Source organism: Macaca thibetana, chromosome 11 (assembly GCF_024542745.1).
Source record: "Macaca thibetana thibetana isolate TM-01 chromosome 11, ASM2454274v1, whole genome shotgun sequence".
Taxonomy (NCBI): domain Eukaryota; kingdom Metazoa; phylum Chordata; class Mammalia; order Primates; family Cercopithecidae; genus Macaca; species Macaca thibetana.
The window spans coordinates 89,179,936-89,201,026 of record NC_065588.1 but is presented as its reverse complement, the minus strand read 5'-3'; the positions used below and the strand labels follow the sequence as shown (position 1 = coordinate 89,201,026).

The 21,091-nt window shown below is 34.7% G+C and overlaps 2 protein-coding genes across 2 annotated transcripts in view; one reads left to right on the top strand and one right to left on the bottom strand.

The window, feature by feature from the left end:
- Positions 1 to 21,091, top strand: part of EEA1 (early endosome antigen 1) — a 163,337-nt gene that overhangs the window by 63,742 nt on the left and 78,504 nt on the right. The window contains exons 3-9 of the mRNA XM_050747138.1: positions 1,863 to 1,990; positions 9,029 to 9,083; positions 9,174 to 9,239; positions 12,165 to 12,204; positions 13,100 to 13,213; positions 13,838 to 13,959; positions 14,850 to 15,005. Coding sequence (XP_050603095.1) covers positions 1,863 to 1,990; positions 9,029 to 9,083; positions 9,174 to 9,239; positions 12,165 to 12,204; positions 13,100 to 13,213; positions 13,838 to 13,959; positions 14,850 to 15,005 — 681 coding nt within the window. The remainder of the gene's footprint in view (positions 1 to 1,862; positions 1,991 to 9,028; positions 9,084 to 9,173; positions 9,240 to 12,164; positions 12,205 to 13,099; positions 13,214 to 13,837; positions 13,960 to 14,849; positions 15,006 to 21,091) is intronic.
- On the bottom strand, positions 7,329 to 8,527 carry LOC126930311 (S-adenosylmethionine synthase-like). The gene has a single exon (XM_050747214.1). The coding sequence runs from the start codon at positions 8,382 to 8,384 to the stop codon at positions 7,947 to 7,949; it is 438 nt and encodes a 145-aa protein (XP_050603171.1). The 5' UTR covers positions 8,385 to 8,527; the 3' UTR covers positions 7,329 to 7,946.

Here is a 21,091-nt window from a genome sequence, read left to right as displayed (position 1 = left end):
GATAACACTTGAAATTATAGCCAATAAATATTTTTGAATAAAGTAACTAAAAAGTTAGATAAAAGGGCTTCTTTTAAGGTAGTCATTTATAAGGGTGAGTCAATGAGTTTAAGAGATAGTATAGCATATTGGAACATGGGATTTGTCTAGCAGACTTGTGCATCTTTTGGTTTAGTTAGGTTAATGATTCTAGGAAAGTAATGTAATTTTCTGAGGTTTAATTTCCTCTTCTATAAAATGGAGATAATAATACTAACAAAGTATTGAGAAATTTAAACAAAGTTGAATAGGGAAAGCACATAGTATGGAATTTAAAAATAATCATTATTGTTATACATTCCATCCTGTATCTAACAGCTATCTGTACTAGTGCTTCTCAAATATTTTTGATAGCAACCACTTAAGAAACACACTTTTCTGTCATCACTCAAAACAAAAGTTAATAAAACATTATTTATTCTTACTACATATGATGAACTCTAATATATTTTGTTGTAGAGAATTATTATTTTAAAGTTGTGGCCAGGGCCGGGTGGTGGCTTACTCTTGTAATCCCAGTGCTTTGGGAGGCCGAGGCGGGAGGATCACGAGGTCAGGAGATCCAGACCATCCTGGCTAACACAGTGAAACCCTGTCACTACTAAAAATACAAAAAATTAGCCGGACGTGGTGTCATGTTCCTCTGGTCCCAGCTACTCAGGAGGCTGAGGCAAGAGAATTACTTGAACCTGGGAGGTGGAAGTTGCAGTAAACCAAGATCGTAGCATTGCATTCCAGTCTGGGTGACAGAGTGAGACTCCGTCTCCAAAAAAAAAAAAAAAAAAAAAAAAATTGTGGCTGGGCATGGTGGCTCATGCCTGTAATCCCAACACTTTGGGAGGCTGAGGCAGGTGGACCACCTGAGGTCAGGAGTTCGAGACCAGCCTGGCCAACATGGTGAAACCCCGTCTCTACTAAAAACGCACAAAAAATTAGCCAGGAGTGGTGGCAGGCGCCTGTAATCCCAGCTACTTGGGAGACTGAGACGGGGAGAATCCCTTGAACCCAGGAGGCAGAGGTTGCAGTGAGCCAAGATCCCACCATTGCACTCCAGCCTGGGCAACAGAGTGAGACTCATTCTCAAAAAAAAAAAAAAAAAAAAAAAAAAGTTGCAACCCAGTAAGTTGATTTCGTGATTCATTAATGAATTGCAATCTAAAATTTGTAAAACATGGATCTTTATCAGCATCTTTAACATAGTACTCTAGTTGATAGTTTTAACCATATAATAATTCTGGGATTAGTTATATAGTTGTATTTGTTTTTTATATTTTATGGGGCTACACACTAATTTTAGGCCTTTACTGTGTTAGCTGTAGATTAGCAAGGAAATTTACTGACTAGAATACTGGTCTATCATTGTCGATATCTGAACTCTGTGGTGATTATGAATTACTTTTTTTCCTCTCAGTGATTCATCATCTTTTTTTTTTTTTTTGTTAGCATTACTGTGAAGTAGATTGGAACAGATATTATTTTACTAACGAGGATATCTAGAGAATGGAAGGATATGATGGCAGATCTTCTCAACTAATCTATATTAGAACTAACTTTTCAGATTAGACTTGGATACTCCAGCTATTAATTTATCTAACCTAAAAGATGGTTGCAAGGGCTTTCTTTGTATTTTGTAAACTTCAACTAGAATAGACAACGAAGTATCTTTGTATGATACTAGAATTTGGGATTGATACCATAAGATATAATTTACCTAATGGCACCATTGGTAGGATTAAGACATTTGATGATATTTAATAATATGCAAATTGTTGTTTCACAATATTAAATACTATTTTGAAACTTTTTTCTGCCCCTTTCTGTAGGGTTTCATATGTCCCCAGTGTATGAAATCTCTTGGATCTGCTGATGAACTTTTCAAACATTATGAAGCTGTTCATGATGCTGGTAATGACTCAGGTCATGGAGGAGAGTCTAATCTTGCTTTGAAGCGGTACAGTATGATAATTTTGAAGTATAATGTTATGGAATATGCATGTGATATCATTGTTTAATCATGATTAATTAGCTTATGAAAATAGTAACCTTTTTGTATTATTTAATTTAAATCTGTCGTCATTTAGCATATCCTTCCTCCATTATTGTTAAAAACTATTCAATCCTTGACCAGTAACTATCTATGCCAGCAACTACAATACGGTACATAGGTTATGTTTTTAATGAAGATTGTGAGTTAGCGAAAGAAGATTAAATTATAGTTAGCATATTGTGTGTAATATAAGATACTATTTGCTTTGATGACTTTATAGTAAGTTGTTAAAATAATGAATTTAGCTAACAATTAAAATTTAATTTTTAATTTAAAATTTAAAAAATTCCATTTATAATCACCAGTATAGCAATAAGCACACGTACACATTGTGTTTTTTGATAAGTTGTCTTCATCATTTTAAGAAGTAAAAGTAAACTAAAATATAACTACTTAGAATAGCATTCAACAATATAACTTGGCGTTTCTCCCGCTATTGGAGAGAACTCTTGTCTTTTGTCCCCACTGAGGGCATAAAAGCTTCACTTCATTGTACTTGTAAAAAATTATTTTTATGCTCTCCTAAAAAAAAACTTACTGGTTAATTAATCTGCTGTAACACAAAGAATACTACATAAAGGAAAATATGATAACCACATGAACTTTGTGGTTGATAGATAATGTAGAACTATAAAACATGGCGATTTTACTGTATTAAAATATGTGGGAAAACCAGTGCTTTTGGGAAGAACGGATCTTCCTTTTTAATATGACTGTTAATGCTCTGGGGTATTTTTATGTGTGAATTAATAATTTTGGCCACTATTCTTTTGTCATTTGTTAGGAAATAGATTAAAAATATGTGGTTATATTAAATTATATTATAAATGTTTTTATGTTTAATATCAATTTAATAGAGTTTTGTTTCAACTATGAATTAGACCATGTCCAATATATGAACTTTTAACATAAAGGCATCCACGGTCTACCCTTGTTCTTCTTAACTTTTCATTTAGTGTTTTAGTTAATTGAAGCCTGACTTCTGCCCTACCATTCTCTGGCAGTAGCTCTGAAGGCCAGCAGTAACCTGGATTATTTTCAGTTCTTATTTTGCTTGACCTCAGTTTTGATTGTCTTTACTCTCTGACAATCTACCCAAAGAGCCTAGTGTTTAAAACTATAACAGTTTATTAATTCTCATGATTCTTTGAATTGACTGCATAGTTCTTCTGCTTTAAGTGAGGTAGACTGGGGTTATAGGAAGACCAGAAGTTTCAAAATGGCCTCACATTCATGGCTGGAAGTCCATGTTGGATGCCAGCTGGGAGCTTATCAGGGGCTTTATGTCAGAGGCTTCATTTCTCTTTCATATGGGCCTCTTTATGTGGCTGCTTGGACTTCCTCACAAACTGATAGTTCGTTCCAAGATAGTATGTTCCAAGAGGAAAGAAGCAGAAGCTGCCAGTCTTCTTTAGGCTTGATTCAAAAGTGTCAGAGCATCACTTCTGCCATTCTATTGGATAGAGAAGTCATAGTGCCAGGTCAGATTCATGAGGCCTGAAGATATACTTTGTCTTTTAGTGGGTTAGTGGATTTTGTGTATAGGAAAGGAAGAACTTGATTGTAGTCATCTCTGTAGACTATCTACAACAACCACTGCAAAATTTGGCTTTGCCATCTCTCCTTCCTTCTAGTCTTCTGAGATGACATACCATTGTGATAATTTTTTCTTGATCTGTTTTGTATGCTGCCCTTCCTCTCTATGATCTACCTGGGGTAATATCTACATCCATAACTTCCTCCTAAACCACATCTCCAACCTAGAATTATCTCCCAACCTGCCTATTAGTTATCTTCCCTCAGATGTTCCCGAGGCACCTTATCATTGACATTTTGAAAACAGAGTTTATTCTGTTTTTTTCTAAACCTACTGCTTGTCTACTATTCTTCTGGAGAATGACAGCATTATCTTTCCACCCAGTCAGTAAAGCCAGGAAAGTAGGTGTGCTCATTTCTGCACATCTGCTCCTCCTTCCCCCATCTGATCTATCATAAAGTTTAGTTAATTCTCTTTCCTTAATAGCATATATTCTTTTACATTTTTTACTGTTGTAGTTTATTTTAGGCTTTAAATCTCACTCAGAAATGTTTTTTCGTATTTATAATTGACTCGCTGTCTTTAGTCTTGTACTCCTCCAATTAATTTCTCCATATTGCTGCCAGAATAATATTCCTTTTTTTTTTTTTTTTTTTTTTTTAGAGATAGGATCTTGCTCTGTTTTCCAGGCTGGTGCAGTCATAGCTTACTGTAGCCTCCAACTCCTGGGCTCAAGTGATCCTCCTACCTCAGCCTCCCAAATGACTGAGACTACAGGCATGGACCAACATGCCTGGTTAATTTTTACTTTTTTTTTTTTTTTTTGAGACAGGGTCTTGCCATGTTTCCCAGGAACCTCAAGAAGTTCTCAAGTAATTCTCCCACCTCAACATGCCAAAGTGTTAGGATTGCAGGCCTGAGTCACTGCGCCCAGCCAGAATAATATTCTTAAAATGCAAATTTGATTGATGTTGCTCTAAGTAATAATTTTTGCTGGCTTCTCATTGCTTACAGAATAGTTACTGCATGTGTTTCCATTTTTATCTTATTGTATCTCCTCTTCCCATTTTCCTACGCCTCAGTTTCTGACAATTGCATTCTACTCCTCTATAACACTTTGGATGATATGTGATTATGAGCAGGATATGTCTTTTAGATCAAAAGTCCACATGACTCGGGTGGGTCATGAAACCTTTTTGTTTTAAAGCCCTCTGTTCATCAGTTTATATGCACATTTCATCAACATCAATCATATTTGAAGCTTGATGCATTAGTGAGCTTTTTTAGACTAGATCTTTAAATGTATGTATGTAGATGTACATAGTACAAAATTCAAATTGTTCAAAAAAGTGTATGGTGAAAATTGAGCCCTTGCCACCACTTTTTCCCTAGCCTCTTTTTTTCATCAATTTCTTATGTATTCTTCCAGAGATATTCTATGCTTATATATTCATATGCTTATATCTACGTATAAATAAATATATAAATACCTGTAATTATATAAAAGATAGCAATTCTACGTTGTTCTGTACCTTTTGTTTCTCTCTGTATCTTATGGATTCTTTCATATCAATTTGGATAGACCTATCTTATCTTTTTAATGATAGCATGGAATTTTCTCATTCTTTGGTTGATGACTATTTAGGTTATTTGTCATGTTTTGCATACTTATGACATCATGTAAGTTCCTTTGGAGATATCCTTTGTACCTATTTGAGTATATCTATAAGATAAATTTGAATCCAGCAGGGAAAGACATGTTCCTGACATCCAGAATAATAATTCTTTATAATGGTGTTTCCTCATGAAATCTCTCTCCCGCAGAGGGCCTAGAATGGTCAGTTCACCATTCTTTGTCAGTTAGACGCTTAGGTGAGGGGAACAGAGTGTGAGAAGCTTCTCAGACAGGAAAGAGCATGCCACACCCAAAGGAACAGAAATAAGCAGTGTTGTGTGTGTGTGTGTATTTCCCCCCTTTTTACAGAGCTTTTTCTTCTTCTTTTTTTTTTTTTTAAGGTAGAACCTAGCATTTTATTTAGATCTTCATTAAACTGTTGGAATTGAGAACCAGACATGTGTAATAAACCTCCAAAAATAGATCCTGAAAGGCACTTTCTGCTTTGGGCAAGCAGTCATGGAATAAGCATGTAAACAAGCTGACTTCTCTATCACACCAGCCAAGTCAGTTTTCTCCATGGCCAGCCGCACCAGCTCTGCCCTCCCTTTGTTAACACCCAGCCAGACCCCCGGTAGGTCTAACCCAAGGTTTTTCTGTAGGACACCTTGGCCTACCTAGGAATGCTAGAAACATGTTGTTAAAGGAATCATGGTAATCATGGTATTGAGAGAAAAAAAGAATTTTGAAAGCTGCCATCTGAGGTGATGCCTTCTGTGTACTTATGCCATACCCCAGAATACAATAAATAAGCAATTAGAAAATGTTCAAGTATGAAGGGATTTCCTCCTCCCCGCCAAAAACACTGCTCTCTGAAGGAAGCTGACTTCTCTGTAGCTACATCAGCTGTTCAGAAAACTCATTAGACCTGGTTTTGAAAATAAAACAACATTAAAACCCTGGGAGGAGTTATCGTGCATGTGGAGTACTCAGACTTTCTTATAAAGAAAAAACAAGTTATCTGGTACCAAAGTGTGCAACCTGCAGACCCTCAGGGACTGCCCTGTGACTTCCCTGTATGGTATCATAAAGGTGCCAAGTGCCTGTTTTTCTAGAGCTAGGAGTTGGTGAGGTTTGGCTAGTGCTGAAACCATGCATAGGATTGGTTTACTAAATTAAACCTTACTATGTACGTCCTCCAAAATACAGCTGAAAGTGGAGAGATTTTGATTTGGTACTGTTAAAGAGGTGGCAATTAAGAGCATAAGCACCAGGGAGATGGTTTAATGGTAACTGCCTTTTTTGATGTCAGGCTAGAGCTCCAACTGGGAACTTCCATTACATGCAAGATTGACCAAATAGAGAACACTCCCTGACAAAGAGCTCATAATTAGAAATGGATCAAGTTCCAGGGAGGATAAGGGGAAGACTTCACATTCATAATAGAGCTCAAGACATTACAAATTCATGCTGACAGGACTGTGGCATTGCCAGACAGAGGCTATAAGTGGAACTACAAGTACTTTATGTGCACATTACAAGGACATTTTCACCATCTGGTGGGAAAGTCAATGCAATTAGGACTTTGGAGCATTGGGTCATAGGGCACAAATGTTCAATTTCAAAGCATTATTTACTACAGTGTTGTTTCTAGGCAGTTACATGGATCACCTGTGCTCACTAAATTCATTACAATGGTAAACAAAACACCTAGGGACAGAATAGCAAGCCCAACAAAACACCTAAGATTATTTACTACAGTGTTGTTTCTAGGCAGTTACATGGATCACCTATGCTCATGAAATTCATTATCGGTGAACAAAACACCTAGGGACAGAATAGCGAGCCCAACTTACCCACAAATGCTAAAATTCATGTCATTGACTAGTGACTACAACTGATCAGGCACTGAAACAGGACAGGAAAATTTAGGAAGGAGGGCCCTTTCCCTCAGAGCTCGAAGCCTTCTCTGTTGCCTACGCCAACAAGTATGGGGGAAAAAGGCTAACACTTTCAATATTTAAGCTTTTTGGGCACTTCCCATGGGAAGCTATCCCTACCAAAGTGACCATAGGCTGCAGTCCTCTGGCTTCTTCAGATCCAGATCCCTGACAATGACCCTAGGGTGGAGACTGAAATTCTTCTTTACAATCTCTAGTAGCTCTCTCTCACTCTTCTGAGAGGTACCATAATGGAAAACGGAGATAGATAATGGATGAGAAACTCCAATAGAGTAATAGACCCGAACAAGAATCCTTCTGCACAGACCTCCTGTTACAAGGGATTTTGCCACTGAATGAGCAGCATAAGCAACTGAACGGTTGACCTTAGTATAAAATCCTTTCATGAAAAGACACCTTCTCCGTGAACACCCCAACCTCCATAAGTGTCCACAATGGTTTTCAGTCCAGTTGTACAAACCAGTGTCACCCAGAGCCCCACCAATAACAAGTCTGCCACTTGGCTGTAGGTGGTAGATTATATCCTTATCAAGGTATTTTGCAGGCACAATGGCTTTGATGACTTTCTCCTTTAGGGCATCTCTCATCTCATCAAGACAAACCTCGTCATCATGCGGAACAGTTATAACAATTGTGTGGACTCTGATGGGAAGCATAGCACCTCAATCCTGCACAGTAACTTGAGTTTTAGAATCAGGGCATAACCAAGGCAAAGTGCCATTATGGCATAGTTCTGCCAGTTCGGCTTTAAGCTTGTATGCCAAGACAATGGTTAAAGGCATACATACACTCCTCAGTTTCATTAGTGGCATAGCCAAACATCAAGCCCTGGTGTCCAGCACCAATGTCTTCTTCATTTCTGTCAAGATGAACACTTTGAGAAATATCTGGTGACTGTTGCTCCAAGGCTACCAGCACATTACAAGTCTTGTAGTCAAACCCTTTGGAAGAATCATCATATCCAATGTGTTTAATAGTTTCACGAACCATTTTCTGGTAGTCAGCAGCAGCTCTGGATGTAATTTCCCCAGCAAGAAGGATCATTCCAGTTTTAGCAGCAGTTTCACAAGCTACTTTGGCATCAGGATTTTGTTGAAGGTGGGCATCAAGGACAGCATCACTGATCTGGTCACAGATCTTATCTGGGTGGCCTTCCCCCACTGACTCTGAGGTGAAGAGGAACATGCCCTCCTCAATGAACGCCTAGTGGAAGCTGCTGAGCTCCTGTTCATGTTGGTGTTGGTGGCGGTGAGTGGAAGTGGCGTTGAAAAGGAGCAGCAGCCAGACGGCGGCTGCGAAATGTGCAAGCTGCGGATGGCATTCTACTCAGAGCATAGAATCAGGGTGTAACCAAGGGTGGTGTGGAGTGAACCAGGGCTTTTTCTCAGTGTGAAAAAAAGAAGCCAATGTTGATAGAGCTAAATGAATGAAGGGGAGAGTGATAAGGCGATGACTAGATTATGCAGATTTATAGTCCATGTTAATGAGTTTAGATTTTATGCTAATTACAATAGGAAGCCATTGATGCTTATTGTTCGTAAATTAATGGGAGACATTTTGCCTCTTGGCTCGGGCACTTAACCGTCAGTTATATGGTTATTTCCATGAGAAAATGTTTTTCCATTTATAAACAATGAGCTTTACAAATAAAATTGTTTTTCCAAGGGCTTTATATATATGCCATTATATATAAAATCTTCCATAGTTTTTTTTTTTTGGAATTGAAAAACCTGTAATACTAATATACAATTACTAGCCATGATTTCTTAAGACAAGTTTTTTAATTAAAGGACATTAACTATTAATTCCTTCCCCCCATTTTTATTTAGAGATGATGTAACACTGCTCAGACAAGAGGTCCAAGACCTACAGGCTTCACTTAAGGTAAGAATAAAAATTATTATACCTTTTTATTTTCAGTGTTTCAGGTAATATCTCTTTTTAAATTTACTAACTAAAAATCTTTTTTATTAGGAAGAAAAATGGTACTCGGAAGAATTAAAGAAGGAATTAGAAAAATATCAAGGGCTGCAGCAGCAAGTAATTGCTTTTAAATACTTAAAGCATGTTTATTAGTTGTTTATTTTTATTGTTGAAAACTAAATACCTTTTTGCAAGCAGATGGCGGCCTGATATGAATAACTTCCTAATGGCCTACAGTGTATATTCTTTGTAATTCTGATAAATGCAAACAAATATATTAAGAGTGAAGATGTAATTTTTTTAAAGGTGTTCCATTAAAAATCAGTTACTACATGGGCCTATGCCTGTAATCCCAGCACTTTGGGAGGCTGAGGCAAGAGGGTTGCTTGAGCCAGGAGTTCAAGACCAGCCTGGGCAATACAGGGAGACCCTTGTCTCTACAAAAAATTTTAAAATTAGCTGAGTGTGGTGCCATGTGCCTGTGGTCCCAGCTACTTGAGAGGCTATGATCTCACCACTGCACTCTAACCTGGGCAACAGAGCAAGACTCTGTCTCAGAAAAAAAAAAAGAAAAAAAAAAGAATCAGGTACCTATATGTTGTTTTTTTAAAACCAGGCTATATTATTCTAATTTTTTGTAATATATCTAAATGGCCAAAAAAAAAAAAAAGAATAAAAAAATGTTCAAACAGTAGTGAGTCTTCAAAGCATTTAAGTTTCTGAAAAATTGATAATGACTAAAGTGTCTGTTGGTAGGGGAAAAAATATTAGTAGCTACTTATAGCTAGTAATATTATTTATTATGTTAGTGAAGATTAAAAACTGGGAAACCTGTTCTATTAACAATGTTAAGTTTTTTAAAAATGAAAAAATATGTATTTGTACATACATGCACACACACACATATTCTGTATGACTTTACATAAAAATAATACATGGAAAAAAAACAGAAGAAAATCACTGCAGTATCAAAAGTGGTTCTCTCTGAATAGGATTTTTTTGATGTCTTAGTTTCTGTGTAGTTTAATGTATTTTCTAAGTAAATGCCTTAGTTATTATTTTTATGCTGAAATTATATTTTATTCTGAAATTATAGGAAGAATCAAAGATTATTGAAATTTTACCAAATCCACAGTCATCATTTGTAAGAATAAAAGTAGTTACCCTTCAGCAATAATTCTAATATTTTTGTGAAGTAATTAATAATCCCTTTGCATATTATCTTGTCATATTGTGACTTTCAGAGAACCTTTTTTGCTTTTTAAAGCCTTTGCACCAAGAATTGGCAGTTGGACTGAAAAAGACAAAAACAAATAAGTAAATGACAAGATAACCAATCTTATTTCTATTCAGCTTCTCTAACTGGTGATTCTGTTAACATTAAAGAAGTTTTTAGTAATCTAAAATACTTACAGCTCATTTACTCATGTTTTGTATAGATGCCATTAATAATTAATCGAATATGGGCTGTATTCTTTTCTGTATCTGAAAACAGAGTGGTAATTGTTTACTACATTTGAGATGACTATTTCACATTTAATACACTTAAATAACTTCTCCACGGTGCAAGGTGTAAGTTACCTTGGCAGGAAATTTACCTTTGGGGGGAAATATATTTTAAATACTTACGATTCTTTGCAATCAGTATGTCTTAGTTCAATGTAAAGAGAAACAAAAAGTGAGATATACTAGGAAATGCCTTATTAAACTCTTTCAGATGGGTATAATTCTTTAAAATACAAAAATAATGCCAAAGTAGTATATTATTTTGTTCCTAATGCATGTGACAAATTAAGCCTTATGGAATCTGTTATTTCTGCTTCTTTTAAAGTTGACTTGTCCTGAATTAAAAATTTATGCTTATAAAGCCAATTTTTTCAGTAGTGATAGTTTTGATAGCATGTTTTAACTAATGCAAACGTTCAACTATTATAGGTGTTGTGTTTGATTGTAATAAGAAGCATGATTTGAAGTATGATTTCACAAATTGCGTGGTTTATTGCCAAAGAGAAATTTTCTTAGGTTCACAGTGCTTAAAAGGGGGAGAAGTAACATGAACAAATCTTGTGGGGAATATCAATTGATGAGGTATACTAACCATATAGTGAATAAGCTCCAAAATTATTAAAGTCTAGTCATCTATCAGGATGGAAGCAGGTTTTTGTGAAAAATAAAGTCTAAAAGGATTGAGGTGTACCTTTTTATATGAGCAGTCTCTCTGGAGAGATGGCATCCAAAACAGTGGAGATACCGGACAATGGGGATCTCCTCCTGCTAGAGGAGATGTAGGTGTTGGCTGGCAAGACTCAAGGCTCAAAGGCCAACAGGATGTGGTCCTGTTGCAGCATGAGCTGCCAATCTGAAAGAAAGCAACTGATAGAGTGCAGCCTGCCATGACCTAAGCTTTCAAAGTGTCTTTCAGACTCTTTGGTTAATATGCATTTTGAAGTCCACTAGTTGAGGTCAGTAGCTCAGATCTGGGGTATGATAAGGTCTGATGTAATTCTACTGAAGAGAGGAGAAGTTCATGCCAAGTTCTCACGTATGGGGTCTAACAAGTATCACATGCTTGAGTGGAGGGGGATAACACTCCAAGTTCTTATTACAGCAAAATATATAACATCCATGTAGCAAACTATGTTAGGGTTTGAAATTATTTCAGAGCTACATGCTAACACGATTGAATGTTGCCAGTTGACTTAAGTATTTGTTTTAGAATCTATATTTATAATTACAATAATTGCGCTATTTATTTATTACTGAGTTCATGGAATTTAAGATGACCACAATAACTTCATATATATTAACATACAAAAAAAAATCTATGTTAGAACTAATAAACTGAAGTTAGATCATTATGCTAGTCTGCCTGCTGGTCTCTTACAGATCTGGAAGAATGGAAACTACCAAATTTAGATTTTCACCCAAATCTTACTACTTACCTGAAAGAATGTGACTTTCGAGATTTTTTAAAATTGACAATTTTAACAGTCTTATCTTTTCCTTTTAATTCATTTGTTTATGTCTTTTGTTTTAATTGAGGAGGCTAAACCTGATGGGTTGGTGACTGATTCATCAGCAGGTAACTTTACTTAAAGCAGATGTTTTTTCAGTTTTCTTTTTCTTCTTATTTTCCTTTCTTTTTCTTTGATGCCTGCTAAATGAATTTTGTTTCATGGTTATGCTTTATGGCTCTAAAACAGTGAAGATAATGGTCTTATTCTAGGTTTAGAGAGTTACATGTGAACTTCATACTTTAATCAGTTAACTAAAACTTTAGTTTTCTTAGTTCATTATATTTTGAAGTAAGGAATAAACTTCTGGAATATTACATTAATATGATTGTTTAATGAAATTTTAAGTCTATGTTAAGAATAAAATAGTTTCTTTATGATGAAGTATTAGGAGTTGATTGCATACTTTAATGAATTAAAAATTTTAAGGCCTTGGTCTTAACCATTTCTAATTAATCCTGCTTTATAACTAATTTTATCAGAGGAGCAGAATGTTTTCGTTTTTGAGCCAGGCTTGATGGCTCATGCCTGTAATCCCAACACTTTGGGAGACTGATGGGGAGGATGGCTTGAACCCAGGAGTTAGAGATCAGCCTCAGCAACATAGCGAGACCCCCATCTTTAAAAAAAAAAAATTAAAAAAAAAAGAATGTATTCCTTTTGGCTCAGTTGATGGATATAGGAAAAGAACTGTGAAATGTTAAAATAACTTTTAATCAAATATTTATAGATTATTTGGCAGTGATTCTAAATATTCCTTTCATTTGTATTGTGTTTTTAAGTTATGATTTGTACCTTAAATGAAGCAGATATACTTAATTTCTTGAAATGTCAAAACACTCTACTTGTAATTGGATAATAAACTTAAGTTGATCATCTTTACAACTGTAATGAATATAAGTAATAACAATTTAGCATATGTAATTAACATGGTATTTGAATAACCATGGCATTTTTTTGTAGAACTACAGTCTTTGGAACAGCAATTAGAAGAAGCCCAAACAGAAAATTTTAATATTAAGCAAATGAAAGACTTATTTGAACAGAAAGCAGCCCAACTTGCTACTGAAATTGCAGGTAAATTGTATTAGAATTTTTTAGCCATTAAATCAGTCTCATTACCTTTTTGCCATTATATACCCCAGCAATAAATATAGTATTTTAGTGTGTTAAAGCATCTGTGATAGACTTACAATGGTGATTAATGGAATTTAATGATTTCAGAGTTGCTATGTAAATTATTTTGTTTGTCCTCTAGCTGCCCTCCGTCAAAGGACTGGTGTTTCTCTGTAAATTCATCTTGAAATTTAGAGAAGATACATTTTCTTCTATGACATGCTTAAAGATTAAAAGGAACATTTTAAAGAAGTGAATTAAATAATATAGTATAAATGTAATACTTGGTTATACTATCACATATATATTTTTAACATGTGCTTTTAGGTAAAATGTGATTAAGTATACATTAAAATGCTAATTATTAATGTTGAGTGAAATTTATGTAGACAGAAACAGTTAATTAAAGTTCATTTTATGTAATTAAAAATATAAATTTACTGTATTATATATTTATGGTTATCTAAGGAATGACAATTTGAATTAGAGTGATATACAGATATGCAGAGTAATATACGGGAACTTATAAAACTGCCCTTCCCTTAATGTCATAAAACTAATATTTATATAACTATCTTTAATTAGATATAAAGTCAAAGTATGATGAAGAAAGGAGTCTCCGAGAAGCTGCTGAACAAAAAGTGACACATCTGACAGAAGAATTAAACAAAGAGGCAACTGTAATTCAAGATCTGAAGACGGAACTGGTAATTTAGGAATTATTTATTGAAATGTACTCTTATGCCTTTCTAAATTAAAAATAAAATACATACCCTGAAGGAAAATGTTTAAAAATATAATTTGAGTGAAAAGAAGGAAATAAGGAATTCCGTATATTCTACCACCTGCATATATATTCTGTATATGATTTTAAAAATAAAAATGGAATGTTATGATACATAACTTACTACCTTAACATTTTTATTGTTTCTATCTAAATATATCTGTAATTTTAGTAGTTTATATATCTGCATCTCTGATCCTGGTCTTCTCTTGCATGTTAGTTTTACAGATTCATCTGCTTTTAGGGTACTTTGTGTTGAATTTCTAGCTTTAATTTCAAATTCAACAGGTATAAAATCAAAGTAATCATGTTTCCTCATTACTGTATTTCTGTTATTGGAACCATACTTCTCTAATACTCTCCCAAGACTTAATAATCTTGGATCTGTCCTTGACTTTCTTTCCTTTATTTAGCTCTCAATAAATATATAAATTAACTACATCCAACCTGCAGCATCTATGCTTACATCTGCTCCTTCATTTTTATTCCTAGGATAGGAAAAGAAGGAATGTGGCATTTTCAAGTCAGTGTTATGACCAATAGATGTAGTTTGTGAAGGAAAGGAAAACAAAGTAGTACAGATAATTGTGAATTTACTAGACTGCACCTTGAGTAGTAATACTATTAAATGCAAGGTAGGGTGGGAAGAAGTGACTTATTGTGGGAGAAGATATCAGTGTTCAGTGTTTGGAATCTAAAAATTGATATTGAAGATTGTTTCCCTTTTGATTTCTTTGTAGTGAAATTATTCTAAAAATGTATATTATTTTAGTTTTTCACTTTAATTTTTAATTAAAATGTGTTGCTTCACAGCTTCAGAGACCTGGTATAGAAGATGTTGCTGTGCTAAAGAAGGAACTGGTGCAAGTTCAAACACTAATGGATAATATGACCTTGGAACGTGAGCGAGAATCTGAAAAACTCAAAGACGAATGCAAAAAATTACAGTCACAATATGCTAGCTCAGAGGTAATGAAATTCATGGTACTTAAATGTGATTCATATTAGCTTGTCTAGTATATACTATTGAGTGAAGCCAGGATTTGAGATTTTTCTGAGTGGCCTATCAAAGTATTTGTCTTTCTTTCATTTTTAATCTGAATAATATTTGTTTATAGTCAATGTGGTTTTACAGTCAGTATGTTTTGCTTTATAAAGCTAGACATTAAGAGAGGAATATTTGCATAAAGATTGTTATTCTGTTTAATAAATGATATATGTCGCTGACATAATATTTAAGGTTAAATTTACTCAAGGTTAGTTGATAAACAGTAATTGAGTTTGTCTTAGTTTGGTAGAAATAAAGGAACAGTGATAGCATTTTCTACAATTATATTACCAATTTTGTTTAGAAAAAATATTTAAGAAAGGCTTATTTTGTAATAAGCGTATTTCTTTTTTTGTTTTTTGAGACAAAGTCTTGCTCTGTCACCCAAGCTGGAGTGCAGTGGGGTGATCTCAGCTCACTGCAACCTCCACCTCCCAGGCTCAAGCGATTCTCCTGCCTCAGTCTCCCAAGTAGCTGGGATTACAGGAGTGCGCCACCACACCTGGCTAATTTTTGTACTTTTAGTAGAGATGGGGCTTCACCATGTTGGCCAGGCTGGTCTCGAACTCCTGACCTCAGACGATCTGCCCGTCTCGGCCTCCCAAAGTGTTGGGATTACAGGCGTGAGCCACTGCGCCTGGCCATAAGCTTATTTCTAATTGATAGACTTTGAATTATGAATTTGAAAGAAGTTTTAAAAGGAGCTAGTCTAACATTCCATCAGGACTTCCTTTTATGGCAACCCTGATAAGTGATCCACAGTCCTTGCTAGTTGGTGTAGGGTGTGCATATTTCTTCCTAAGTCTATTCTATTGAACTGACATTTGTTTCCCTGTAATTTACATGCACTGGTTCTAGTTTTGTCCTTAGGAATTACATAGAATAAATTGTTCCTCTTTCCACATGAGGTATTTGAAGACTGCTCATATTTGCTCTGAGTATTTTCTCTTCCAAGATAAACATTCTCAGTTTCTTCTACTATTTCTTACATGACATGACTTTGGCCTGTAAATCCCTTGTATAATTATGTCAGCATATAACAAACTCTAAGATATATAATAAATAAATTTGCTTAAAAATCCTAGCCTTTGTCCTTTTTACTTTATTATAGGAGACATTTTGTTATGACTACTATTATTTGTAGTCTTTAAGCTCCCTTATGTAAAGTAGACCTCTGATTTTCTTATTTTCAGTTTAAAAAGTTGTAACCGTGACATTTTAATTTGAATCTCTTTCTTAGAGTTTTGTAACTGGTGATTTAAAAGCCACTCTATTCATAAATAGTAACATGTCATCAAGCTTTGGGGTATACGTATTATAGATAACCCATGTCTAATTCATTTTTAAAAATCTTTCTTCTTTATCTTATGGAAAGGGATGGTGAAAGTTTGTGGATATAACACACATAGGCATGTAAGGCCTTGTGATGCCTAACACTTCACTCTCTAACTTACGGTATTTGGATGCAGATTTTTCAAAATTGACACTTTGTAGCCCAGTAACACTTAATTCCAAACATTTTCAAACAATTTCAGGTGGTTCATGAACTTCCTGAAGCCAGGTAAAAGGTCTTGTTCTACAGGTATTATTAATCAGCAAAAGACAATGAGTAATCTGTAAGTACAAATGTGGAATCAAAGAGAGGCTGAATTAGAAGTCGCATGAGGAAAAGTTCTTTTCAGATGTTAGTGTAAAAATACCTAAAGCTGGGTGAACCCAGTCATTTATTTCTTTGTTTCAGTAAGAACTATTTTTGATTAGATATGTCTGCCTACTGGTATTTCTCAAATTAAAAAAAAATTACACTCTCTTTTGATTAAAAAATATCTTAAATGCTATTTGAAATTTTAAAATAAATGTATCATGGTGACAAAAATAGAACCAAATTAATGGCAGTTTTAGGAATACATATTTTAAAGTTGAGTCTTCTCTGACTTATTCCACCTGCAAGTTTTGGAGTTATACTTGTTAAACAAATAGAGTATTAACAAGGAAATAAATTTACATGTTTACTTGCCATTTAACAAAATATAGACTGAGTATGGTGGCTCACCCCTATAATCCCAGGACTTTGGCAGGCTGAGGCAGGCAGATTGCTTCAGTCCAGGAGTTTAACCAGTCTGGGCAACATGGTGAAACCCTGTCTCTATAGAAAGTTAGCCAGACGTGGTGGCACGTACCTGTACTCCCAGCTAGGTGGGAAGCTGAGGTGAGAGGATTGCTTGAGCCCAGAAGGTTGAGGCTGCAGTGAGCCATGATCACACCACTGCACTCCAGCCTGGGTGATAGAGGCAGACCCTGTCTCAAAACAAAACAAAACAAAACAAAACAAAACAAAAAAGTGAGAGTATAATATAACTTGCTAATGGGAAGACATTTCTAAGTAATATTTTATCTAAGAGTTACTCTAATTTAAGAATTACTCATTTCTAAGTAATATTTAAGAGTTACTGTAATAAATTCTTTTTAAGAATTTGTAGTGTGTTTTATGAATTTATATTATTGTAGATTAAAATACCTTTATATCTAAGGGGAAGAAGTGATTTAAGATGAAAAAGCTATGATTAGAGTTTTTTGTTTTTCTTTATTTAACAAATTATTTTTGGTTGAGATGGAGTCTTGCTCTGTTGCTTAGGCTGATGTTGACCTGGCCTCAAGCAGATCCTCCTGCCTTAGTCTCCCAAAGTGTTGGTATTAAAGGTATGAGTCACCACACCTGTTCTATGACTAGAGTTATGAAAGATAGGGAGGTGAAAGAATTTAGTGTCTTCCTCCATGGTCCTCCTACAAACAGGGCTAATTGTAGGAAATAGTTGTTTTTTGTTTTTTGTTTTTTCTAGAAAAGATATTTCTAGGAAAGAAGGAAGACGGCTTAGAAATCAGTTATTCGTGTCTTCATTTAAAGTTTCATAAAAGTTTATCCTTTCAAGTATTTGGAAATAAATTTAGAAAGGAATTTATTTGTGCTGAGTAACTGAATAGGTGATTTAATATTTCATTATGTTTTTAATAAAACAAGAATAATACTTATTACCTATTTAATTAATTAATAGATATGTAGTGATGAATGAGATCTTGGCTATGTTAAAATATTTTGAGTAACTTTAGGAAGTGGTAACTTAAGAGTCAGAATAATATTATTATTAGAAACAAACACTTACTTTTTTGAGCACCAGTAGGTTTTGGATACTGTGTTAGACACTTAAAACGTGGTCTCATTTGTTTCTAATAACCCTGTAAGTTAACTATTAAGTATGTTTTACATATGAGGAATCTGAGAGGCAATGAGGTTAAGTAAATTGTTCAAGGTCACACCTAACATAGAAGCTAGGGTCAGAACTCAGGTCGTGTCCAAAGCCTGTGTTATTCCCTTTTTATCGTGCTCTCTCCTAATTTAGGTGGTCTGATGATTGCCTTATAAGTAAATCTGTGCTATTAATCTTGTCCTAATACTTAATGTTAATTTTTGTATTTTGCCATATTGTGTGTTGTAATATTTGTATTGGGTAATAGCTAACTTTTGAGTTATGTTATACCATTTCCATATGGAAAAAAATTACTGTCTACTTCATTTTATTTGTTTATAACTGCATTTGTTTTTTAGCATTTCCTTAATCTGAATATATGACGTTTTATTAATTTATTAAAATTCAATTCTATTTATTCTCAGTTAAGTATGTTAGTGAATTATAGGACTTAATACAACAATTTTTATTATAGATGCTGCCGTTTTTACCAAACCTAAATATTGGCATCAGAAACAAAACACATACAAAGGAATTAAAGAAGCTTTATTTTTAAGGGCCGAGTGCAATGGCTCACACCTGTAATCCCAGCACACTGGGAGGCCCAGGCAGGTGGATCACCTGAGGTCAGGAGTACAAGACTAGCCTGACCAACATGGTGAAACCCTGTCTCTGCTAAAAATACAAAAAATTAGCCGGTGTGTGGTGACACATGCCTGTAATCCCAGCCACTTGGGAGGCTGAGGTGGGAGAATCCCTTGAACCTGGGAGGTGGAGGTTGCAGTGAGCCAAGATCATGTCATTGTACCTTGAGCCTGGGCAATAGAGTGAGATTCTGTCTCAAAAAAAGAAAAAAATTATTTTTAAATGTCAAATAAACATTCACTTCAAATTAATGGCAATTTTAGGAATATGTATTTTAACATTTATTTCAAATAAATGTTTATTTGACTAGTATACCTGGTTGGGGCTGAAGATGTATAATCTGGTGTACGTTATTAAGTATGTATGTCCTTGTGTTTATTACTTTTATTGAATGCATACCTTATGAATACATTGACTTCTTTTTGCCTGGGCATTTTTGAAGGCATGTAGAAAATATCTCATTCTAAAGCATTTGAAAATTCTTTATAAACAATTGGCTGTTTTGTGGGTTGGAAATAGAGGATTTAAAGGTTAAAAAGTATTATTTATAAAAGTCTACATTATTGCAATATCTAGGCTGTAATCAACTTGTATTTGGTGTAGTATTTAATGGAAATGATTTTTAAAGAATTTTATGTTTTTCCAAATAAACTCATTTGAATCCCAGTTTTAAGAGCTAAAATGCTTATGTAGATATGGAATAAGTATGATTAGACCCATGCATAGCTATGAAAGTATTTAAATATCTTTTAAAGTATGCTTATTTAAGAGACTAGACTTGCAGGCATGTTTGGTTATTTTTATTATGTGCTCAGTGTGTACTTTTGTCAGTCTTGTCTGCCACCTTTCATCCACCATTTTATTATTATTTTTTCTGCTTTCTAATGGAGATGCTTAAATTTGAGGTAATGTGATTTTGGGAGGCTTTTTAATATTAGTAATACCCTTAATGTATCACCTTCAATTGTTATATGGCAATTTTATATTTTAAGGCAATCTTAGAACTTCAAAGATATGCCCATTTTTGTTTTGTTAATCATGCATAGTTTCAACCATTTAAAAATGATTATTTACTAATAGTTGTAGTATATTAAAACAATAATTTTTTTTTCTTGGCCATATTTTATTTTATTTTATTTATTTATTTTTTTAAGGTAAGAATTTCTTTTTTTTATTATTATTATACTTTAAGTTCTAGGGTACATGTGCATAACGTGCAGGTTTGTTACATATGTATACTTGTGCCATGTTGGTGTGCTGCACCCATCAACTCGTCAGCACCCATCAACTCGTCATTTACATCAGGTATAACTCCCAATGCAATCCCTCTCCCTTCTCCGCTCCCCACAATAGGCCCCCGTGTGTGATGTTCCCCTTCCTGAGTCCAAGTGATCTCATTGTTCAGTTCCCACCTATGAGTGAGAACATACGGTGTTTGGTTTTCTGTTCTTGCGAAAGTTTGCTGAGAATGATGGTTTCCAGCTGCATCCATGTCCCTACAAAGGACACAAACTCATCCTTTTTTATGGCTGCATAGTATTCCATGGTGTATATGTGCCACATTTTCTTAATCCAGTCTGTCACTGATGGACATTTGGGTTGATTCCAAGTCTTTGCTATTGTGAATAGTGCCACAATGAACATAATTTTTCTAATGCACCAGCAGGATGTTTGCTTGAAACATCATTCCTTATTTTGTAATGTAAAGTTTTTTAGTAAAAATTCGTATTGAATTCAATAACATTTCAGACAATCAAGGGAAATGCAAACTGTTTTATAGGATCTAATGTTTCCTTGGAAATAAGCATCTATTATCTATTTGGAGGTATAATTACTCATTCCTTTACTGAGTTTTTTTGGGTTTACCAAGTGTCAGGGACTGCTTTAGGTGTGGGGATTAAAATACCGAATAACACGGAATACTTGCTCCCATAAGGCTTAATCCTTTCTGGAAATCAAGCAACAGACTGTACAAGTACACTGAATCATGATAGAAAGCCAGGTAATAATAAGGGCTGTGAGGAAGAAAAATAAAGCACGTATAGGCCGTAGTGGAAGTGGGAATACTGTAGAACAGTTTTAGAGTGGTCGGGGAAGATCTCATGGAGGATATGTGT

Excerpts from the sequence above, each read along its gene's own strand:
- LOC126930311 (XM_050747214.1), bottom strand. The coding sequence starts at position 8,384 with ATGTTCCTCTTCACCTCAGAGTCAGTGGGGGAAGGCCACCCAGATAAG.